This window comes from Microchirus variegatus (genome assembly GCF_963457635.1).
Source record: "Microchirus variegatus genome assembly, chromosome: 3".
NCBI classification, from domain to species: Eukaryota; Metazoa; Chordata; class Actinopteri; order Pleuronectiformes; family Soleidae; genus Microchirus; species Microchirus variegatus.
The window spans coordinates 26436180-26462426 of record NC_139804.1 but is presented as its reverse complement, the minus strand read 5'-3'; the positions used below and the strand labels follow the sequence as shown (position 1 = coordinate 26462426).

The 26247-nt window shown below is 39.1% G+C and overlaps 1 protein-coding gene across 1 annotated transcript; it reads right to left on the bottom strand.

The window, feature by feature from the left end:
- Positions 1-1603: 1603 nt before the first annotated feature.
- rasa2 (RAS p21 protein activator 2) lies at positions 1604-25731 on the bottom strand (the record flags this gene model as incomplete). Its single annotated transcript, XM_083886321.1, has 24 exons — positions 25668-25731; positions 22164-22287; positions 18215-18318; positions 18037-18131; positions 15862-15938; positions 14010-14093; positions 13598-13670; positions 13395-13471; positions 12783-12884; positions 9647-9800; positions 8986-9134; positions 8265-8379; positions 7772-7846; positions 7472-7595; positions 6998-7104; positions 6812-6895; positions 6617-6694; positions 5754-5827; positions 5382-5488; positions 3939-4021; positions 3629-3837; positions 3304-3407; positions 2414-2594; positions 1604-1634 (listed from the first exon to the last, which is right to left on the bottom strand). The coding sequence occupies exons 1-24, from the start codon at positions 25723-25725 to the stop codon at positions 1604-1606; spliced, it is 2469 nt and encodes an 822-aa protein (XP_083742447.1). The 5' UTR covers positions 25726-25731.
- Positions 25732-26247: the final 516 nt, after the last annotated feature.

The window sequence follows — 26247 nt, the reverse complement described above, 5'->3', positions numbered from 1 at the left end:
GAATAAAGCTGTGGCGTTAAGAATAAAGTCATAGTATTACAAGAATAAGGTTGGGATATTGCGAGAATAAAGTCATGTCGTTACGAGAATTAGTTGTAAAACATTGCAAGAATAAAGTTGTGATGTTAGGAGAATAAAGTCATAACATTGCGAGAATAAAGTTGTGACATTGCGAGAAAAAAGTCCTGATGTTAGGAGAATAAAGTCGTAAAACATTGCGAGAATAAAGTTGTGAAGTTGCGAGAATAAAGTCGTAATATTTTTTTTTTCTCGTCAGTTTGGCTCTAATACTCAGTCGTAGTGATTGTTACACAGTGAACACATCTTCTTTTTTTTTTGTTAGACAACATAATTTAATTTGACTGTTATGGCAGTGAAGTGCTTTGACTCGCAGCTTTGGAAAACTCCAAACTGGAAAAAAACAACATTAACAACAGGTGCAGCCGCAAATTATGGATATTTTAATAAATAAATAAAAATTCAATCAAAGACGAGGAAAAATGTTTTTGTTGGCTGTCTGTGATTGTTTGGGGGCTAATTTAGTGACGACGATCTCGACGCGGCAGCACAGACCTGAAGTACAATGTCACCGGTATGATTCACAAGCCACGGCGGAAACACAACTATACACCACAGTCATGTGCTATCAGGATTCAAAACTGAGCGCATGCAATCCTTTTCGCCTAAAGTCACAAAAAAGATCAGGATATGTTAGCGAAAAATGTACACATAAACCGTACATATATACACATATGTATATATATTCATTTTTAAATTTGTATTCAAAATACATACATTTTTTTTTTCAAGTCAAACCTATGAAATTGTCTTTGGTCAAGAAAAATATCTTAAAAACTACCATCAATGTTATTGTACAGGGAGAACAAAACAAAAAAAACACGTACGTACTCGAGATCATGGAACTGATCAAAGTGAAGGAGATGATACCAAGTATCAAATAATAATCTTCCATTTGGAGTGTTCCAAATATTTTAAAGTGCTTCTGCATTAAACCCTCAGAATTTCATCTGAAAGAAACATCCATCAGAGTAAGGCAGATCGGTTTTTTTCATCCATATCTACATTTGTTCGGAGGAGAAAGGACACTAAGAGTGGAGACATTTTTTAAAATGTACCCGGGCACAAGCGGAGGACGGCCCTCCACAAACGTGGTGATTATCAATCAACTCCGAATGCTAAAACACGGGGCAGAGTGTCCTCACAGCTGGTGATTATAAAACTGGGTGAATAAAAAAAGAGATAGCAGCCTATTCACACTTATTCCAATGATGCCTTTTTTTCATTCAGCTGGAGGTGTTAAGAGGACGTAAATCAAGAGGAGGAGTCCCTTTGTGAGAGGAGGAGGAGGTGAACATGAGGAGAGATTCTGGAAAAACTCACAACCCACCAACATAATAGAGTCAGGATGTCTGGAGGTCAGGGTGTATCTTGTTGTTCTTCTCCTGGACATGCAGCAGCTGCTCTCACTGGGACAACTCCTGCGGCTCCTTTGTAGGACACCGGTGTGTCTCCGCAGTGCTGATTTGGGATTTACTGACACCTGCTGGTGTGGCGGTCTCAAGACTACGACTGCTCGCCCTGGTTACAACGTTTTCCCAACTATCGGGTTGTCCCTATAGTGGAGAGGAAAACAAAACGGGAAGGTTATGTTTCTGTGTTGAGGTGCAGCTATGATGGGAGTGAGCCAAGCAGTAACTTATGTACTGTATTTATAACTTATGAGGGGTGTCCTGATGCAGACCTGAAGTATGGGATTGATTGATTGATTAGAGCATTTTTCAGTTGATTGAGAATCGGTAATCTCACCGTTTTATTGATAGTGACCAAGTCCTTTGAGTCTCTCTGTTGTAGAATGCTCGTAAGGGCATTAATTTGGTATAATTTAATCGATTATATTAACACTGGTAATATAATCGATCATATTTGAACTGGGGCAGTCAAACAATAACTTCTTTCTTAATCATAATTGACAACATGAATTTGCATGGAACAATAGGTTTTAAGTCCATATGAGTGAATATTGACTGCGAAACAAATGACTGCAAAGAAAGTTCCTGTATGAACATGACTTAGATTCATTTGATTATTTCAAATCAAAAGAACATGACATCTACTTCAGAGAGTTTAATGCAACAGCGTTAAACTTTGCAGGAGTTCAAGTATCGATGTCTTCTCTGTACTTAAATGTTTTCATTTCACTTCCTGACTGATTCATCTGCTGCATTTTTAACCACAGTTGCATTCCACTTTTCTTACACACATCACATCACACCATAACATCAGCTGTTACCAAGTCATGCACACACATGAATTAAAAACACACAAAATGAAGATCATACACACACAAACAAACATACATGTGACACATGTAGTGGAAGCAGTGCAGACTTACAGGCTGCCGTACTGTGCTGTGGTGTCGTTCCTGATGTTGTGCTGCCTCTGAAGTTCCTCCATGACGTTGCGGAGCTGTTTAAGTGTCTGAAATGTCTCTTTGGGTTCCTGAATGGTGAACTTAGAGTACTCCTCCTGCTCCCTCTGAGGGCCCTGGTACACCGCCATACTGGCACAGGCATCTGTGCAGAGGGATGTTGAACATGAGTAAATATCAGGGAGTCAGACTCCTCTACAGGTACTGGAAACGAGTCAATCGCCTTTATTTGAATACAAGAAAATCCACATGTATCTGCTGGTTTTGGTGTGAAAGAGATAAAATGTGTCATGGGAGGGAAATGCTCTTGGGTGTTCATGGGTTGGCTGCAGCTTTCTAATTTTTTATTTTTTATTTGAAAGGTAAAGGTAAAATGTGAATATGCAATGTGGTTCAACACTAATTTAAAGCTGTTTTAGTGTTTTACATTAAGAATGATGGAGGGCCAGCAAAAGCATGACAGAAACAATCCCCACTTCTCTAAGGTGGTGAGATATAGAAACTACTGTTGAAAGAGAACAGCTGGATGGATATGGTTGGAGTTGTCCTTTCAGAAAGCTCTGCAGGAGTGGGATAGGTCTGGGGAAGTAGTGACACGAGCAGTGTTTCAGCAACAGAAGTTACACGTAGGGTGGAAGGTTATGACGGATCTATCGCTATCTGATCACATAAAACACATTTTAATGCCAGGTGTAAAGGAGGTCTTTTAGTCATCCTGAGTCTCTGGCTGAATGTACTCATTTACAGGTCATGAACTCGACCAGTGATGTACAGCTCCATTAAATCCAATTTTGCTCTTGGGAAGTTTTGACAACCATCAAAGCCCACTGTGTGTGTTATGAACAGGCACTGACCCTCCATGTCCTGGAGTTTGGTATCGTTTGAAGAGAGGAGGGAGAAAATTCTTTCTGTTTCCCGGTCACAGTCGATATCAAGCTGCAGGTTGGCCAGCACGATGCTGAAACAGAAGACAAGCATAAGAGGATCTTCCCAGGAATGAACAGCGGATAACAAAATGTATAGAATTCTGTTTAAATTAAAAACACGACCAATACCACTGAGCCAGCCTTGGTTTTGACTTTCTGTGAGCTCTGAACAGTGTTATACAGAACAGATGACTCTTCTCTCATCCTGCTGTTTGTGGTGTAATGATGAGAACAGCAGGGAGGAAAGACTTACATTGTGCACGGCTTGCAGCCCGGTGCATTGTTACTCTGGTTTTTGCAGCACTGCCAAGCTCCACCGCTGTAATTCGACTTGTGGAATGTAGCCAAACGTCCTTCGTTGCAGCGAATGACTTGACCCAGGACCTCCAGCCAGTCACTGGCCTCGATGCAGTTCCCTGCTTGCACGTACAGAAGTTTCTCAGAGTGAACCACCTGAAACATCTGACAGACGAGAGAAACACTTATTTTAAAAAAACACAATTTACCTGTCACACTTTTAAGGTTAGATCATTAACGACTAAAACTTGACTCGTCTGACTTACATTTTTGCGGTTAAAGGCACTTTCATCCAGTTTCTCCACCGCCTGGATATTTTTGACATTGATGATGCAGAGGGCCTCTTTCCCTGTAAAGTAGAAATATTTCATGTTAATTTCAAGAATACAGTCTGACATACTATAACCCACGTGGTGATTTGCTGCTGTTCAACAATGTCCCCCATGTAAAATAAGGGAATATAAAGTGTATGTGAACGTCTGCACCTCTCAATAAGGCATTCAAAGGTACCATATTATACCCTATTTCTCCAAGTTAAACTAGTTCCCTGGTGTCCTAATGAACATGTCTGTGACATGCTTTGGCCAAAATACCATAAGAATGAAGCACCACAGCCCTGTTCAGAACGCTCAGTTTAGTAGTATCTCTTAAAAAAAGGCGAGAGCTAACAGCAGTTAGCATTTGGAAAAGTGATCATTTGCAGGCTCTAGCAGGCACATTGCCGTCATATATAACATGTATCCACTGGACAGATAAATCCTCTGAGGCTGGAAGTTTGTGTAGGACTCTGTGCTGCACTGTGGAGCCAAGAATAGAACTTTTCGTGGATTTCCGGTTTTCGGTTATCGTTGTCGTCACCAGCACTCTCGCGTGTTTTACGGACAAAGCGGAGATCCGCAAATTTTTCAACATCGAGTTTTATCTCCTGTACTTAGACTGAGGAGGACCACAAAAACATGAGTGAGTCAACTTTTTTCACACTTTGCCGACTGATAGGGCCTCCCTATATAAGGATTTAAATGATTAAAACGTTGATTTTGCATTTTAATATGGGACCTTTAATAACAGTGTATATGCTTAAGTGATTTACTGTTCTAAGAGTCAAGGTTTTAGATCCCTGAGAAAAATAATATGTACTCTGTTACTCTCTGTTGCCCGTTGTCTCACATGATGAAGGCTGAGGCTTGCAGGCACACACAAAAAACACATTTGGCCTCAACTGTTGACAAAATATTTACATAGTAGAAAAACAAACTCTCGAGATTTGACCTTGATATACTGATGGGGACGGAAAAGCAATTAACCCTCATTCATACAGAAAACCCATTAACCACACTCTGTTCTATATAACCAAATTTAGAAAGACAATAAACTCAGCCATTAAGTGGTTGGTCAGAGACAAATGCACCACTCAAACACTGATGCTGAGGCCTCTTGAGAGTATCTAGACCATTTCAGATTACTCAGACTGATATTAATTATCCATCTTATTAGGGGTTACCTAAGCTTTTATTCAGTATATACATCATTTATAGCCAAACTAACACAAAACCAGTAACACCTCCACTCTGTGCACAGTAGGTCTGGTATTATTACAATTAGAAAACACTAAGTCTTCTGCTTCTGTTGTTTTATCCCATAGGATGCCATATGTTTTCTAGTGCCATGAGGTTGGATTATGAATTGATCAAAAGAAAAAATGGTCTCACCTTTATGTTTGTGGTAAGAGAGCTCCCTGTTGGTCACTCTTAGCCATCTCTTTTTGAAGTTTTTCTTTCCAAGGCGTTTCCTTCCCTGGGCCCGTTTCTGCACTTCTCTATAAGGACATATATTTAAGGACAATAATTTAGTCATGGTTCTGCATTGAAAACAGAACAGTTAAGTTTTATAGACTGCTGCTTCACCGTAAGCTGTTGATTTGCACTCCTTAAATGTTTTTATTTATATTTATATTGCATTTCTAGTCTTTATTTGTCTAATATTCATTTCTTTTGCTCTTTTCTAAAAGCTGATGAGTGCACCATCAACCAGAAGAAAAGCTTTACCTGGCAATAAACCTCATTCGAATTCTAAACACTCACCCCTCCTTAAGAACCACTGCATCTTCCAGCCCACTGGACTCTTTGCTGACATTGGAGGAGATCTCATCAAGAAACTGGAAATCAGAATTGACAGGGCTTAGAAATTAAAATTACAGTCAATGGCATCAAAGTTTATATTTTGTAGTCCTTTGAGTTAAATAGGTTATATAGCCACATACCCTGGTGTTTAAGTGCTGCTAGCAGTATAACTGGGAATCTGGGGGGTGGGTGGCTCAACAGGCAAAAAATACAGGCTCGAAACATGTAACAAAATGTATGGGCTTCTAAATTTAATTAAAAAATTGTGAATATACTGTTTGTATAATTGACATATTTCACTAATCTCTGATGACATGTCTGTGAAGGTTCTCAGTCATAGACATCTTTAGTCGTTAGCTGTCGGCGTCTGGACTTCCTTGCGTTAAATTGAAGATGTATCATCCAAGAGGCTACTTCATTTCTGACTAACCAACTTCTGACTAAATCTAGGGCCACTCAGTGTCCGGGAAGTCTCCTCTTTCAAACTATCTTGTCTTCCCTGGCCAGAATGTGTACATTCTAATCCTCAAAAGAGTGTCCCTTGTCCTTCAGATGTAGGTGGACAGCTGAGTCCTGTCCAGATGAGCTGGCTCTTCTGTGCTGTACTATACGTTTATGCAGTGGTCGTTTGGTTTCCCTGCTTTTGAAGTGATGTGGTGTTTGTTGAAGATCCTCCTGAGTTTCTCAGAGGCTCCAGCGATGTACAGAATAATTGTTAACTGTGTTGCTTTTGATGAAGCCCCAGTTTGGGTAATCTCTGACGACCCATTGTGACTTAATACTATACGTTTCTTACGTACAGTTTTTTAAATTCAAATACATACCTTTTTAACTCGTTCAATACACTTGTCCTCTTGGAATGATTTGAAGAAGTCATACATGTAGGTTTCTTTGAAACTAGACTGTAAACAGAAAATAATAAAGACAGGTTCTGTTGTTAACTATTCACAAAAGTATATTCAACATTATTCTTTCCTTCTCATCCTTTACGCCGTTACATGAATTATTGTAGATCTTACTATTTTTTTTGACAAACTGCCCCAGCTGCCCAGCGTCTGGATGGTTTTTGAGATGAGAGTGAGCGTCCGAGAAATCTCAGGATCCTGAAATGGAAGAAAACAAAACGACAAAGGATAAACCATGAGTGAATTTGATGTAAATACAATAAATGGTCTGCTGTGGTTCGAGGGGGAAAATTCACTCACAGGATGATGGGAACGGAGTTGGAAGGAGTGTGGAGTGAGAACAGCGACAGCAAAGAACCGCAGGAACACAAAGCTGCTAACAGCCGAGTACTGAACATGTGGGTCAGCTGTGGGAGGGAGAGAAAAAGCATGGAAGAAAGATATTCACTTTGCTGTTCAACTCAAAAATGTACTGAGGAAGAAACTTAAATTTAGACTTGGCTCTTCATTACTTCAATCTGTTATTCTTCATAGTACTGCAGCAAATAGTACATTTAAATATAGAAATAGAAAAAAAATATTTAGAAATGAATCAATAAATTCTAAAATAATTATGTCAGATGATTGGAATCAACGCCAACAACAAAACTACTGAACTGTCTCACAGTCTTAGAGGAACAGGAATGTTAAGATGACACATTTTAGGTAGAAAGTAAACAACAATCCATATGTTCAGTATCTACAGTGTCCTTTTGCACAGATGCTAATCTTTACCTGGGAAACGTTTACAGGCCAAATGTCTCAGTGACCTAAAGACGTCACACATGAGTGGTGGGCAGCTCGAACTGGACTGGGTGATGGAGGAGAAGACCTTCTGGACATAAACCTGTAGGTTCTCCTGCACAGTTAAAAGAACATTAGTACTAAGTAGTAGTAATCTGTGAATACACTGATATACAGATAATGTTGTCTATTTATGTAACTTAATATCAGACAGTATGTTACTCTCAAAACCAAAAAAATAAGTATGATTTAACAATTGTATTTGTGGACAGGAGAGCAAGAGACATTTACCTTATTGACCTCTACGTTGTCCCCTTCCTTTAGTTTAACAGGGTCTATCTCACATGTTTTGTTGGATTCACAAATCTATATGAGATTAAAAGGACAAAACAAGAACAAATAGTGAGGAATCAATTAGAAATTAACTATTTTGGATTTCAAAGATGCCCCACCTGCACCTTAATGTGTACTTTTTGAAGAAATATCAAAGAACTCTCAAAAGAATTATATATAAAAAAACAACAACAGATGCAGTAAGCCCAATATCAAAAACCAAAAAAAAAGTAAGACACAAGAAAGTACTAAAAAGCTAAAAGCTGTTTTGAAAAAGGTTGATGGGTTCTGTAAAAACTCCACATGTGCTAATTACATCTGCACATCTGCTCGCTCACAGTGGAAATGCAGCTGTTAAACTGGAGTTTTCTATCTTGACCTCATTGACTCATGTCCTTTCTGGCATCTGGATGTGTGTGAGTGTGTGTGTGAGTGTCGTTATTACTCATACCTCATCTATTACAGGCTTTAGAGTAACCGCCAGGTAATTCTTTCCCACAATCTTCATCATGTCATCAATGCAGCGCGTTGCCAGTGAGTTGCCACGGAATATAGTGTTAGCCTCCCTGTGTGGACACAGAAATTCCACATACATCATGCAGACATTATCCTGACTGCAGTTCTTTTCAAAAAGGGTCATTTCACAGGTCTTTCTTCAAAGTAGTTGATTAAAGATTATTTGTGAAGCCCAAATTCCTACATCAAAGTTTGCCCTTACAATCTGTACATGAAGTGACATCCTCTGCCCTTAGATCTGTTGTTCAGGTAAGGAACACCTAATGAAAAAACACTCAACAGGGGGAAAAATTGTAGAAACCTAAGGAAAAGCCACAAAAAGGGGATCCCATTTCTAAAACAGAAACACGCTCTATAAAACAAAAAAGTACAGACACTTATTTGTAGTTACGGCTCCACACCTTACGCATCTAGGTAAGCCATTTCCATCCATTTTTAAATGTATTGGACTCGAACTTTAAATGTCTTTTATTTTCCAACACCTATTTGCAAAATAATTATAGTTGAAATGAAGACAGTCACTACGAAGTCAAATCCTGGTTGTCAAACCTTTGTGGGTTTAAGAATAACTAACTTACAATGTGTTAGGCTCATACTGTATCTGTTCATGTGTATACTTAGATACCACAGTGCCACCATAATGCGAGAGTACTCACTGAGTGTTGTCCAGCTCCAGCGCCGCCACAGCAGAGACAAAAGGCACAAAACGATTGTGGTGGAGCAGCAGTCGAACCATGGGCAGGACGGCCTCGTAGCGCTCTCGGTAGATGTCCCCCAGGATGTGTGCTGCTGACGCTGAGATGGGCTGAGGAAGAACAAACACACCAGATACAGAGAGAGGGGTTACCTTTAAAGACCATAATTATTTCCAAGAATATGTATTTTAATGATTCAGAAGCAGGGACCGAGGCGGTTGAAATATAGACAATGCAATTAAACATAGTTCCAAGACAGATCATTAAACTTATGTGCTCTACAAAGACTTTATAACTCCACATACAGATACTTCTTTCGGCTTCTCCCTTTTAGGAGTCGTCACCACGGATCACCTGCCTCCATTTCACCATTTACTGCAATTATAACAATTAGCTAACAATTGACTAAGCTCTGATATGATTTCAAACAACATTTAATGTGAAATGAATTTGATTTTGGTTGGGACAATTGAGAATAATGATGCAGTTACATCGCCATGAACGATCCGTTATAGATGCCTCAATGTGCACTAGATTCGGATACTGTGTGAAACTAGAAAACATACAATTGTGTACATTATTTCCAAGGACTAACTTCCACCTTTGGATTTAATTGCTTTACCTTCACATCTGGGGATTTGAGCAGCAGGTTGCAGAGTGGCGTGTAGCAAGCAGACGGCAGCACGGTGTCTTCGATGTAAGTCAGCTTCAGACGCAAGGAACCTAAATCGTCAGACTTCGATTTGCTGCCGTTTCCTTTAGGCTGGAGGAGATACCTGTTAAGACACCACAGAGAGACGGACCGCTGTGAGGAAACGACACTACATTGTGACGATTAACCCAGCGACTCCGCTATGAAAGAACCAAAGGTCAGCTGTCGCTGAGGAAAACAAAGAAACGAGTGTGTAGTGTGAGTCAGTCAAGTTTGTAGACTTTAGCTCACCTCCAGACAACTCTACAGTGGGTGACTTCCTATTGTCTGTGCAGTTCTGAATATGAATTAAAACAAAAAAGGGCATATAAGCCAAATGTGGAAGCAAAGACCTAGAACCCAAAGATGAGGAAAGATTTCTGCATATGAAATTTAAACATGTAAACCGCAGAGGTGTATAGTACAGAGTATGTTTTTCCCTCCTACTTCCACTTGTACTTCACTACATATTTTCAAGGCGTTTGATACTTCTTCATGTGCTGCATCATTACTTGTTACAATTACAAAATTGTTACAAGTTATTTCAAACCCACATTATCCCTGCCAGAGCTGTAATGAAGCTGGTGTTGAGGAAGGAGACAACCCTGGCCCTACTTAGAATCTAAGTTTTCATGTGGACATAGAAATAGAAGAGACATTGAAATGCCTACTCTGCCTCCCGAAAGATTGTGAACTACATAACACAATACCTCTACTTTTAATTTCAGTACTTGAGTAGTAAATTATAAAATAAACTACTTGCAATACTTAAGTACACATTTTTTTTGATAGAGTACTTTTACTCAAGTCCTGGTCTCTAGTACTTTATACATCTCTGGTAAAACATTTTTTCATGACAATAACACTGGGAGCGATGCGGCCAAAAATGTTGTCATAACAACGATACAATTGCATTACAATGTCAGAAAATCAAAGAGTAGGTTTTATACATTAGTGCATATAATTAATTATGTACAATAGATTATTAGGGATCGCATGAATCCACCTGGAGTTCTAGAGTTCTAAAGCAACACCAAGATAAAAAACTGCTAAAACTCCCAATAAAAAGTACTGTCACTGAAACCAATAAATAATCACACAACTTGGTCATTATGTTTCCAGCTGTTGGAACAACTCAGATGGACTGGATAAATCAAAATAATTGTTAAATTGTGCTCGTTTAAAGTGCATGCACTTCTCTCTATAAGCCAACAGATGGAGCAAAACACAAAAAGATAAAAATTAGAGCTGAACTGGGGGCTTGAAAAGCTGCAGCTATGTAACATAGCATGGTCCACGAGTTGCTTGATCTTGAAATCAAGGTTGAAATGCGCACAGATCTTTCTTTAAAGCCCTCACGTGTGATCGGCTGTGCTGATTTTCTGAAGCCAAGTGGTTTTCATGTGGAGATGGGAGATTTCCAGCATAAACACAAGACATGACATACTGCCACCATGCAAAACGCCACCCACACACTCGGCTCACGTCCCTCATGTACAAACAGATCGCTATCTGGCATAATCCCAAATCTGCGTAGACTGACGCAGAGCAAGGAAACACCCACACGAGGGAAAACAAAAACATTAGAATTGTGGGTATATTATCAAATCACCTTTTGTTGGCAAAGGAAAGTTAACAAGTTGTTATAACAAATAAAAAAACAGGGAGACTCCAGTGTAAGTGGAGCCACCTGACCTCCAGTTCAGACCTGAATGTGACGTCAGTCATGACGCCAGCATGACAGTTTCTGCCTGGTTTTGTTTAATGACAACAAACCTAATACATTTTTTTAAAGAAGCAAGCCCATCTGATTCTTATCACGAATACGATGATAAAGACGAAGGACATACTGTACTTCCATCAGTGTATCGTCTTTACAAAGACAAGGGAGACCAAGTGTCTCTGAACCAAGACACAAATACAGATAAACTCTGTCAGGTGTCCGACTCGCAGTTACACATTATCTTCAGAAATCTGTGCGAGTGTGTCTGACTTTTTCCATTTCATTAAGGTGCTTCAACTATGAAAAAGAAATACACCAAAATAATTTGGTTCTGTTAGATAGTTTCTTTTATGTGCAGGATCGATGTTAAGACAATACATTCTCATAACCGTAAGAGATGTAAATAGGGTAACTCATATTTACAGGTATGTTTAGTGAAAAAAAGAAAGAAAATCAATCAAAAGAAAATAATATTTTGACTATGTGCTTTAAACAGTAGAGCATTTGAACTCTGCCTTCATGAACAAGACTGTGTCACTGTAAGAAGTCTGGCGAGCTTATTGAATCAGGCGGATATGGCATGAGATCTGGAGTTAATAAGGAGTCATCTTTATGGTTTCTAATTAGATTTGTTTTTAAACAGTGGACAAATACCCTGGCCTCCACCACTGATTGTTGCAGTGTGTTGCATGTGAGCGTTTTGTCCTGACTTGGTTGTTATTGGGGAAGAAGATGTGTACAAGTGTGACAGGAGACATGAAAATTAAATTTCTTTGGTGTCAGGACGTGCTGTTTTATTTGTTCAAAAACAAATTATGGATTTTTGAATGTTTTTTGTGAATGTTTTTTGTTGTTGTTTTATTTATCTTGCTTGGTTGTTGAAGCACTTAAAACCATAGTATGTTTTTTTTTGTTTAAATTTAAAAACAAATGTAATTCAGACCACTGTCAAATGAGTTCACACACTGCTGGATTACAGCTATGTTAACGTCTTGTTGAGGCAACACTAACATTGCTCTCTGGAAACAGATTAGACACAAAAAACACAAAGAAGTGCCCATGAAAAGTTTTAGAAGTGAATTCTACTGCGTAAAAATGTGGTTGTTCAGCAGTTTGATGGAACAAATGTTTCACTGTGCTGCTGCTGTATACATACAAATGCTCCCTCAGTCAATCCTTTTAGTATCGCTTGACAGAGCCCGTTTTTCGGATGACAATTTAACATAAAGTTGAGTTGTTTCTGTACCCGAAGACCAAAGAGAGGAAGAAAAATAACATAACAATACAATTCTCCAAAATGTATGCACTGCACCTTTACATACATAAAGTGATACATGTCCTTACCAGGCTTTGTGTATGTGGTCCTTCTGCAGGATCTTGACGGGGACACGTGTCGCACCCAGAAACACATCCTGAGCCAGATTCTCATTGTTCCACACATCAACTCTGCAAAGGTGGAGGATGAGAACTGAAACAAGGCTTTTTATCTGTGAATATAAGGCAGTAAACTAAATCAAACTACATGTAAGACACAGCGTTTGTTGTCGCTGTGGGTGAGTGTGTGTGTGTCCAGCACAAACCAAAATCCAATATGACACAAGAGACAATATGTCGCTACTATAAGGGGTGCTTACCTCTGCTTTGTGCGTAAAAACCTATACAATACCCGCGTTATGACACCACCTCAAATCCAAACCTCAAAACCATGCATGAGTGTTTACCTTTGACTCTGTCTAGTCTTACCCAGTGAGCTATGAGTCCACTGTGATGGAAGCCCCACATATCCTTAACCAGAAACCAAGGCTCTCTATCAGTAGTCAGAACACACCAGATCCAAATTCACTTTTTTGTCCTCAAGTTGTTAAGAAATTATTTTACTGCTGTCAAGACTATTGAGGGAGAAAGAGACAAATAAAGTGAGAGAGCGAGAGAGAAAAGAAAAAACAAAACACTCACTTGATCTCAAGTTTTTCAATGTCCTCCTCCTCCACTTGGAAATGAGACTTTTTAGAATAGCTGCTGGATCGAGTGACCTAAGGATGAATATGCCACGGTTCAAATACAGGTTTCTTGCACAAACACTGTTCTTTTGCTCGTGTTTTCAGGTAATCTACCAAAAATGTAAATGTAATGTAATGTAAATGCTGATAACAAATTACCTCAAAAAAGAAGGTCTCTTCAAACTGAGGGTTGCTGGTTTTCTTCTTTACCTTCGTTTTCTTTTGGTCGGACCTTATGAGAAATATTAAAATATAACTGTGCACTGAAAGACACCATAAAACATATACATTTTTGTGGACCCACTTTTGAATATGGAGCTTCAATTAATTCAAATATTGAATTAATTTAAAGAGCACAATTATGTTTCTACTGAATATTAAAAGTAAAAGTGAAAGTGATTTCACATTTCCTCTTTTTGCCTTTAAATTGCTAAGTATTGGTTTTAAAACAGTATAATGTATAACATATACAGGAAACTGGTAGGAGTCTCTGTTTATAGTACGCAGTCACTGTGACGACAACTTCACCAAAAGCCAAAGTCATTGATCTGTGTGGCTATGGCAGAGTTACCTGGCAGGTCCGACGAGAGATACGGTGGCATAGGGGTCACAATTCTGTCCACTGATCAAAGGCAGCTCCTGGCACTCGATTATTCTGGAGGAAGCAACAAACTCAAGATATGAATACAATTACTCGAGAGGAAGATAACATTTTAAACTCTGATCATCATTTTGAAGTTATTCAGACTCTGAGAGAGATTTCTGACTGGTAAACTATTTCCTGTTGGTCCAAAAGCTTTTTCTGAGGAAATGCTTTTGCTGTTAACCCTGAATGGTTTGTATTATTATTATTATTTTAGGACACTGTTCAATATTGATTTTATTCTGGTCATTTTTTCTGGTTTACTATGACCACTAAACCACTGTACCACATTGTAAAAGACTACAAATACTTCTGTAGTCTCTGTTTTATATTTAGTTCCCAGGTCTTAATCTATCATACATTTACACTCTCCCCAATATAAAATATATCAATCCCATGGTGTTAGTGTTCATTTAGAAGTGGTGTCACGGTCTACTCTGCCCCTATGTTTGGCTCTTGTCACACAGGTATCACGGCTGTTTCAGGTGAAAACAAACATACACTGTAGGCACTCTAAACAGGATGTGGCTGCTAAGCACGGGTCACCAGGGATTAAGAATGAATTCAGACCCTCACTAAGTGAGGCCAGAGGGAGAAGTCATGCAGAGCGAATGTCAGGATGTTTGTGTATAATCTTCCATGGTGCCATGACAATATTCCCTATAGTCTCGCCTGTACATCTCATCATCTTTAACTCAGTCTTGTCTCACTCTCCTCTGACCATCTCTGGTGACTAATCACACTGCGGGCAGGCGACATGCGAGCACAGGTAACTGTAAGTGAGTGTATGTGGTGAGAGCTGACAGTTACATTGTAAGTTAAAAAAAACACAGTGATACTGTGAATGACGGCAGCAGAAAACCACAGCGGTTGCAGCACTAGAAGCGTACGCAATCTGCTCTGATGCATTGCTTCCTCCTCATTAACCAGCTCTTCAACTTTGAATGAGGGGTGTAAAAGCATGACATGTAAACAACATGGGGCCTGACATACACACACATAATATACTGTGTTGCGTGTGTGTGTGTTTCTACGCCCACATGCTCCACCTGATCCTTCAATGAGTGCTTTCTTTTGATGCTTCTGTGTGGTAACTTTTTGCACTTGTGGGACAGGTCACCAGTCCATCACACAGCCAACACATAGAAACCAACCATTCACCCTCACCCTCATTCACCCAATATACTGCATGTTTTTGGACTGTGGTAAGAAACCGGAGTACCCGGGTAAAAGCAACGCACACGGAAAGAACATGCAAAGAAATAATGTGACACACACACAAAACCGAAACCAGTCCACAAAGACCTAAGATTGCGAAGTGATCTTATCAATGACGATTGCTGTTTGGTAACAGGTTTGACAGATTTCTGACTGTTCTAACTTACCAATGTTTCAGCACACATTTTAAACTCATGCCTGTAATAATTGAGAAAATGTATAAAGTTGAAAATAATGTCACTGGCTGTGCATGTGTCAACTCAGAGCAGAAGACAGAGTCCATGAGTCATGAGTCAGTGAGCCATGAATGTTGTTATTGGCTCTTAAACATAGTACAATACGCATTTTTGATCGGGCAATTTTCATTGTGACGATTTAAATAGCTGAGGCTCAAAACTGGCTAAAATATTTGTTTTCATTCTCTGATTTTTCTATAGCTGGTTTAACAGATTAATGCAGTCTATCACATCACTGGTTTGAATTTCAACCTTAATTCAAATTCCCTTCAAAGTCTGACACTGCATGAGACATTCGGCTAATTCGGATCGCACTTGTTACTCACCGAACTACTAAGTGTTGACCTACTGAGCCGTTCTCTGTGATCACTTCATTCAATCGCATCTCAAGGTGAACCTTACCCTGTTGGAGGAGAGGAGAGGAGAGCAGTTACAAATTATTCAAGTCATGAGATCTCATTCTTACAACAGGCTACATACATAGAAGTTTCATGCTGAATCCTAAAATAATGTGGGTTGAAAAACAAGATGAAAGTGTAGGCTGTGTGTGCTTGTTAGAAAAGGACTACATGCCAAATCCCTCAGCCCACCGAATCACTGCACCTAATATTTATTTGACAAACAACATGTGAGAAATTATTCAACTGCACTGAAATGCAATGAGGGTTTTTTTTTTTACTCTGGTCCTGGACCTGTCGCTCCACCTCATTTTCATGTTGTTTCAGGTCAATGGAGGTAACACGTGTAACAAGAAGCCAAAACAACTGTGAATTTTGTCATCATGCAAAAGGATCTTTATGGGGTCGGATGTGGTAAAGGCTGCCGGTCTTGCCTTCGGAAATGTCAGAATGAGAGACACAGATACAGAGCAAGAGAGTAAGCAACAGAGAGAGGCTAAACAAAACACCCACACACTTGAACACTGTCTCTGCAATTCAGCACTTGGCAGAGATGGCCGAGTAGTTTTCTGTCTGATGCAAGATAGGCTTTTAAGCCAAAAGTAATATTACATACTTCGCAAGGATTTTAATTAGCCAATATATCAACAAATTAACACTCATACCACAAATCCCTATTCTCCCCTTTTTAATATGGGTAAAAATAATGTGCATTTTGTGTCAACAATTGCTTTTCTTTGGTAACTGAGTGAGTTCACTGGAATAAGAAGCAACAGTCCTCAGAGTTTGCACAAACAGCCTCCTGTTTGACTTGACAATGTTGCCAGAGAGACATTGCAATAACACCTCCATCACTAACTAATGTAACTTTGTAGCCGAGAGTGTCTACTTGAGAGTGAATCAGTTGCGCACATACCCAGAATAGTCTGGCGTGGGATAATAGCAACTACAGTCAATACGTTAGCTGTAGCAGCAATAAAAGTGGCAGCGTGCTGTACTTTCACCGAGCACAGTCGAACGTGATCAATTACAACAATCTCTGTCCTAATCCTATCCATGTGTGATAAGAATTACAACTGCCCTGAAGAAACCATCAATAAAGCGTGGACAGCACATGGAAACAGACAGTGGACAGTGGACCAAAAACACCTCATAGGTCAAGACTATGCAGTTGCAACAGACTCAGGATACTGAGTGAGTAATACAGCAGCACACTGTTTTAACCAGCTGCAGCCGATTTTACAGAGAGACCTTTGTCCTAATTTAAATAGCAAATTTGTCTAACAAATAGATCACACGCTCGGTGGCTGTCGTTGTCGATCCTGCAAACCCTTTTCTGAGCATTGATTTCATCAGAACATTCTGTATTGAGTTTTGATCAGGTAGTGCAGAATGACAACTCAAGACGAGTCAGTCATTGAAGCAGTGTGCAGTATAATTAACATAAAGTATGGTTGTTATTTTATGTGGTCCTTTGAATATCATTTATTTCATTTATTTTGTTTTTTGATTCTGTACTGTGTAGAAATGTGTAGAAATGTGTTCTCTGACATTTTACTCTGCTTAAGTTTAAGATTTGTAAGAAATTTATACTGCCATTACCTTTTATGACAATAGTTCTTTCTCTCATAATGTGATTGTGTGCTTATCACATTCGTTCTTTGTTTTGATGGTTTGACAGTAGATTTGAGATGCATTACAGTGACTGAAGCCCCACAGTGTCATTAATTTACTGGAGGGAGTAATATGCAATTTTGGAATGACATCAAAATGTTCAAAGTCTTGTGGCTTGTATTTCTTGCTTGTGTGTGTCCATAAATGTGCACTGACAACAACGACAGAGCCATGAACAGAGATGAACATGTTTGGTTGTCAAACTGTAAAAAAAAAAAAAAAAGATCTTATATATGTTTTTGTCGTTTTGCAATTCAATTCCTGTTTCCTATGTTGAGGGTGTTGTCTGAGCCTGTGGTGAGTAGTGGAGACTCAAAGCGTGAGCAAAATTTTTGAATTTAAAATCACAACACAGTTTGCTGTCAATCAAATAGCAAATTTAAATTCAAATGTTTGTGACTTATCACTTTAAAAAATGCAATTAATTACCTGAACTTCTGAGTTAGGATTTACAGGCTGAAGGCTAAACCAATGCTCCTTCCCACTGTATTTACACAGGTCATCTTTCCGGATTGATACCTTGCCTAATAAAACAAAAAAAAACACACACAAGTCATCCATTTAGAGTAAAATATGCATGTGTTAGTGCCTTATTTATGCAACTTACCAACAGGTAGGTCCCTTTGAAAAACGCTCTTGGCATAAATATGGAAGGACAAACACTGAAATGGACGTGGGATCTCAAAGTAGAAGTCTTCTCCATAGAAAGGGCTGTAAATAAAAGGTAGGAGTTTGAGTTACAAAACAATGTTGTGTCTTGTTTGGGGAAAAATAAAAGTCTTAAAAAATATGTATTTGATCAACTGGTTGGCTGATTATTGCAAGTACTAAAAATGTTATCTGATTTAACAGTACTTTGTGTTGTCTTGAGAACAAAATTCTTATTCACACATCAGCATCTTCTGCAGTTATCTAGCAGGGCTGCAGTGGTTTATGTCTGTATGCAGGAAGAGGTGTGTGTATAGTTTGACCCAGTTCTATACTGTGAAACCATATGATTATTGGTAAATGAATAGAATAGAATAGAATAGAATAGAATAGAATAGAATGCCTTTATTGTCATTATACAAGTTGTACAACGAGATTTACTTGACTTCACCTTGAAAGTGCATACAGCTAACAACGAAGAACAATAACAACAACAACAACAACAACCAGAGTATGGGTCAAGGACATTAAAAAGAAAAAGTGACCCTAGTTAACGTGAGTTAACTAGTTAAAGTTCCTTGTGTTCCTCATGATTACAATGACACAAGGATGTTTAACAACCCAGGTCTATGTAAATCTTATGTAGCTTTCCGACCTTAACACCGCAACATCATCACATTTGAGCAAAAGTATCATAAACCCAGGCTTAATTATGTTAATGTGCTGGGAAATAAACTGCCTGAGCAGAAGGTGGACATCGCAGGGTGCCCTCATGACTCATCATGGCTGAGGGAAGTGATCATGCCACGCCGTAGCTTTAAATCTGTCACTTTTACCCTCCAAACCAACACAATATAGCCCATGACATTTCTTGTTCCCCTTTATGTTTAACAGTGAACACAACATCAAGAAGGAAACCGAAATAAAAAGTAAACAAATAAATGAAAAAATAGAGTGGTGGTGAGGGACATTATTAAATACTTGAATGGACAATCAAAGACAAAAATCTTGTGCTAGATCATATGAGAAAACAAACAAAAACTATCTACTGGGACTTTGTACTTACAAGCTCAATCACGGCACTCTCTTGATGTTGTGAATCAAGCAAGACAAATATAAGCAAGGCTCCATCCATGAGTAATAATAAATAACCTTTCTCGGTATCCCAACTACGACTTTGCTGCACTGTGAGGGGTGAGTGGCTTTTCTAGCATGATGTGTACGGATATATAGCCTCATTATATACATATATATTTTACTTTAAATTTAAAACATTATCACAACATATACATGTTTCACACCAGCAATACACAGAAACACATAAGGACTATAATGTTGTAATAATTCACTAATATCAATATATATATCACTAAAATATCACTAATAATATTACTATATCATGAGATGTAGACTTTCATATTTTTTTTATTCGAACAATAATAATTTGGCATAAACTAAAATGGTGAGCTACATGCAGGTACAATCCACTGTTGAACTAGTCTCTAGTAGTTTACAGAGACAAAATCAACCAATCTATTAACCATGTCTACTGCACAAACACATTCTCAGGACAAGGGAACTAAAATCCTCCGGTTTCCTCCCACAGTCCAAAAAAAAAAAAGCAGGTTGATAGAATACTCTAAACTACCCATAGGTGTGAATGTCAGAGCTAATGGTAGTTTGTCTTTTTGTGTTGGCCCTGCGATGGACTGGCGTCCTGGCGACGTGTCCAGGACCCAGGACGCCAGTTTTCCGTGTGTCAGCTGGGAGCAGTGATCTCATTTGGAGCATAAAGTGCTAGACAATGGATGAATAACATATGTAAACAGATAATTAACTAACAAACACTAAACAACATGTGCAACAGTACTACATAACTAAGCAGTGTGGCAGTGGCCTGACTGCCCACTGAGAGCTGGCAGAAACACAGAGGACCCAAGCATCTGTGCCACTCAGTCCTGCCAATAACTACCTCACAACCAGGACCACAAGCAGGACAGCTTGAACTGACATAGCTGATTGTAGGTTAAGCACTATCTCGATGCAGGTACTGCCTGCAGATGGACCACCTGTCCCAAACAGACTGAGCAGTATTCAGAGAGTTGTACTGGATTAACAGTTCAAATAAACCCACAATACCTGACTTTTAAATGAATTCAGCTTAACCAATGCAAGTTAACAAAGTCTGGTACATTCATTTGCGGGGGAAAAGAAACTACCAAATAAATGGGTGACACAATTTCTTGGTATACACTACTGAAAAAACCCACATAAGAAGTGCCATTCAGAAAAAAGATTTGGAGTTATGTGTCATGTGCCTAATAATTATTTCGCAAATCAATTGAATGCATGTGTCAAAACTGATTTAGGACATAGCAACTACAAAAACAATCACTCACTACCACAACCTGGTCTTTCAGCCTCACCCCTCTACAATTTATGCATCTTGGATGGTGAAAAATATCTTTTGTGCCACTCCTGCACCAGGTTTGGCCAACACATCCAGCTTTACACCCACACATACTCCCCAACATTACAAGGAATTATACACTTGTGACCTGCCAAATCTGTACACATCCCAAACAAACACCTAATATACTATCTTCCCTTCTGTTCTCGGTATCTAAATATTGTGAGAACACCAGGAAGAACCACTTGACCACATCTGTTTGTATTTGCCTCCTTTATTCTAGGGATAAGCTACGATTTGAGCTTCAATACAGCATGTAAGCCATTTGAAACACAGATAAACATTGGGCCAAATTTCAATGATTAGTGAGATGAGATAAACAAAGGCTAAGGTAGCTGAGAATGAATCGTCGGTGAGCTAATCATTCAAAACAGAGAGAAAAATGGGGGAGAGCGTGGGAGGACACACTTCCTCAGAGACTGCAAAATCTTTTTGAACAGCACCGAAATCAGGAGGGGGGGGGGGGGGGCTGTTGTGAAATACCTAGAGAAGGCAGGCCCGTTTTTACAGAGAGATGTGCAATGATGTCGATAGAAATCTAAAAGTTTCCTGAATGCCCAACTCCCACACCTTTTTCTGAGCCACTTGTGAGCATAACCCTAACCCTAACTATTTGTAAAATGGCTTATTTCAGTCAGATTCACTTCCATATTTCCCAACTCAAACGCGACCACACTTTCACACAGACAGAGCTATGAACAAAGTACTGACAGTTTAGAAGATATTTTATTTTTCACATAATGAGCCAATGGTTAAAATTGTCAAGAGTTTACCATTACTTGTTCCACCGAAGAGATTTTCAAATAATCAGCTTCATTCATGAAAAACTACTGAGGCTAACTGCTATGTTACAAAGTCTCTTAACTTAATACTTGATTCAAAAGAACTCCTTAATCAAAAGCAATTATCGTTTAACATAGAAATTGATGCATGTGAGGAATGCACTGGTATTCAATCATCTTTAATGTGAGATTACAAATATTACAATTTGAATAAATTCAATTGAGAAGGAAATGAAACAAATGTGATACTGGACCTGAAACCTCCGTCCATATATAAATTCAAGAATATTTGGATTTAGATGACAAATATTTGTCAGTATCATTCAAAAACATGTTATGATAAAAACACACAACTGTAGAGGATGATGCGTTGGTCATTTTAAACTTCCTGCAACTATTTTGTGAGTTTTCCAAATACTACTATACTACCATTTTTAAGAAAGTTATGGAAAACCGTTTTCATTACAAGTACATTATTCATCTCAAATATGCTAACGTACAGACTAGAGCAAGGTGAATCAAGGCTACATATGTTATTGTAATGTGAACATTATTAAACATCTGTAGACAAGCAGCTGTAAAACTACAGATGCACTACAGAAACATTGAGTTACTTGGTTAATGGATGTTAAAGATTATGGGCTTTTCCTGCTCACCTGACACTTTTGTCAAACACCTTGGTGCGAAACACCTCCTCCTGATCCAGACTTATGGTGCAAAATGTACAGAGATCCCTTTGTCGATTAGGACCCGAGACTGAGCCCAGGTTCTTAGCTTCACCTGAGGAAACAAAAGAAGGATGCTGTTATGATCTCGACTGGCATCGGAACAGAATTAAAAGGAAAAACATGTCATTATCAGTGCTTTGAGAAAACATTTGCATCTATATTGGATGTAGTGTCAGACAGTGACGGATGACAGATGGCAGAGGTTTTTGGGAATCCCTATCCATTTAATAGCATTTGTCTCTGTGTATTCTTCCAGTATAGTTGTGAATATGAATTATATGTTAGAGAATGAGTATCGAGCAGTGAACATGAATATATTAAAGTGTTTCTAACAATTTAAGTTTCAGATCTTGAAATTTTACTCACAGCAATCCTAAAATTAAAACAAACCTAAAATTAGATCAGTGAATTCCATTTTAATTGAAGTCAGAAAAAATGATAATAATTCCCTAAGGAAAAGTAACTTCCCCGAAGCTGGCGCAGTCACTACAATTTAATCTTAATCAATAAAAACACACATGATTGTAATAATACACATCTAAAATATGCTTTTGTTTTTTAACATCCTCATGTTCACATGGGTTCTCTGGCTCTTGCCAGTTGCAAGGACAGGCTGCAGAGCGGATGTAGCAGAATTAGACAAGGCTCATATGTGGTTAAAAACATGAAACACTGACTTCCTCAGCATACCCAACAGTGCAGCGCTGATTCACAAATGACAAACACCTTTGTCACACACTCTCAAACACCCTTCCACTGCATCGCAGGAAGGCCCAGATTGCATTGGCATGAGTGTTTGTGCAACACATGCATAAAAGTGCACTAAATCAATGCCACGAGTGGCAATCACTTACATGTCGCACTATCAATAACTTCCCAATCAGTCAGAATTAGACTGGTGGATTACAGAAAGCAGTCTAAATAGTTACCCTATGCCCTGCTGGGAGCCTAATTAAGAAAAGTCAACAGTGAGCCCAGCTCTCTAACAGGCTAATCTTAGCGATGGCCAGTAAAAACCGCTCAGTTGTTACTAAGCTTGGATCAGGGTGACCTGGTGGGAGTAGTGCACAGAAGAACACAGTCGTAAACAGGTACAGTATACTCAGTGTACTACAGTGACTAAGCTGACTTCTCTTCAATAACATATCCACTAAAACAGAAGCATAACACCCCCTGAAATATGTGACCCAAAGTTCAGAGTGTATGTAGTGATTGATGCGTCTATTCACTAATGACGGCATGATTTTTTTTGACAGTGTAACAAACAAGTGCACATTTACAAGTGTGCACACTTCCAAACAAAGTTGTGAGAATAGAGCTTTACGAAGTGTCACCACCATTGATGTAGGCCAGAGGAAAAAGGACAAAGTGTGAACGGGGAAGAATGGAGTTTCGTAAGACTGCAAAGTGAGTTACATGCCATCACACTTCCTCTATTTTGTTCTGCAAACCATTTTCTCATTAATTCATAGTAGTGAAACTGACATTTGTCCTCCTGATGTGCGCATGCCTTTCACACTAGTTAACCTGTTTTCATTGGTTACATTAAGCAGTGGTGTCCGTTTTCTCAAATACATTTCACATGTAAAACAAAACTTTTACCAATGATGTCAATAATAAAGTCTCTTCTGCTTTGACACCAGCCTATATTAAACTGGACTTTGCCTGGAGTTTGACCACATTGAACTGTTGAAGTTGAAGCACAGCTAAACTAAGTGAGAATAATCAAATCTGCTGCCTTAGATGTAACATTGTGTTACTCATTGACTCACTGGTTATTATGAGAAGCAGCTGGATGTGTGCAATTTGCATTTAAATGTTTTAGCAATGGTTGAACTTGAAAACTGATATACAAATACTGGACCTGGAGTTGTGTGGACCAGCTCTGCCTTTAAATGTTGATGAGGAAACTAAGGTGTTTCACTCGCTACCCAATGCTTCCAGTTTGCATTGTTATTAGATGTGTAACTGTATATTATAGTATAATATACAGTTACACAATAGTTCATGCTGCAGGCAAAACAACTAACTGATAATTAATTAATGTAGTGGCAAATGATAACGCACATTAAGTTATACATTTTACTTAAGTACAGAATCCACATGCAGATCAGACTCACAGCCCTGACACTGTGTTGACACAGGAGTTAAACCACTGTGGCAATGATTGGCACTACTAAATCATGGTATTTCAGTATTAGTTATGGTGTTTTCAGTGTCTAACTAATTATGTGACGACAATTGGTCACAAATGACTCAACTTTGTTTTTTAAAAAGCCATAATTTTAAATTAACTTGGGATTAAGATGCCCTTCAGGGTCAGTGCACTATACCTTAGCAAAAAAGATTAGTCCAATGAAAAAAAAAAACCTTGATTAAGTAAGAACACTACAACAAGAAAATGGTTCTAAGTAACCACCCCCATGACTCAAGACCTTATCCAAATTATGAAAGAAATTTACGTCATGAAGAAACTCATCATGAAAATTCTCAACAAAGTTGCAGTTAAGTTAATTCCAGTCATGTTGGACTAAACGGGCAGAATAAATTACAGACATCAAACATGGATTCTTCATTCAATAAATTAAGTTATAAAGTCAGTACATTGTCCTACTCTTTATCTGCTTTAGTGAACCCTCATCCCCATAGTAAAACACCTTTATCATTTTATTGATTTATTACCAGTCATTGGATGGTAATATATGAATGAAATGACTCTGGGCTCTACAGGTTGTCCTAACTCTAATAGGTTACTTTACATTTCTATTATTATTTCTAGTTTGTTGTTATTATTATACTTATTTCCAGGTGGTATACAGATATTTTTGTTTTGCCCCAATTAAATTTAGTTTAAACACATTCTGAGAAATATAAAGCACGGGATTACTCTTGAATGTCTTTCAATATAATCAAATGTTAAATACAAGTCTTTGTAAAATAATTTGTGTTCATATTTATTGTTATTATTCAACATGAGGTGAGTAACCTGACTGTGAGATGCCTGCAGTGAGCAGAAGTGGCTGGCAGCAGCTAGCCTGGTTGCTGTGCCACCAGCGTAAACTTAGCTTAACTGGGCAGCTCCGGTCTACACACAAACTCTGGGTGGAATAAAAAACCTTGCCATTTTAAAATACCCATAAAACACCCGGTGTGCTCGAACAGCTTATCTGGAGGCCGTGGGCTGCCGCTCGATGAATGAAATCATTCACAACAAGCCGCTTGCTAACGTGCTAGGCTAACTTGGCATTAGAGCGACCAGCAAAACTGGATGTCTCTGCCTCCCTCCACACTACCGTTGACTGCCGCTCGCACGCCGCGCCCCTCCGGCTGCCTTCCCCGTGTCGCCGCTCCGTGGTTCTGGTGCGACCTCTCCCATCCACCTCCCCGCTGCGAATGACGACAATTACTGGCTCGACAAACGCGTCAACTTACATATTTTCCCCCGCAGGCTCTGTAAAATCCGAATCCTGGCGTCGTCCTCTTCCGCCATGGTCAGAGCTGACTGTTGTCGCTGCGTTCAGCACTGTGTTATCATCATATCCGTTTATGAATGCAGGCAGATCGGAGGAAAGAGACTGCCCCACTGCCGCGTCACGTCACCGCTCGCTCTCTCTCCCTCTCTCTCTCTCTCTCTCTCTCTCTCTCTCTCTCTCTCTCTCTCTCACTCTCTCTCTCTCTCTCTCTCTCTCACACACACACACACACACACACGCACACACACACACACCCACACACAACGATAGCTCCAAACGGCGGCTGCTGCTGGACCAAACGTCAGGCTTTAACTGATGTCGAGCGCTTGACCTGAGCTGCTGCTTCAGCCTGGAGATGGACGGAGCTTTTCTGCGGAATTAAGGTGTCCTTATGCTTTTGTGAATTACGCACTACGGCCCTAAAACAACACCCATTTATCTGGTGTGCTACTCAGGGGCACCTCTAGAAATGTTGGACCCCACAAAAGAATATGACAAACACATAAGCTGCAAGGTATCAGTTTCTAAGTTAAACAAGT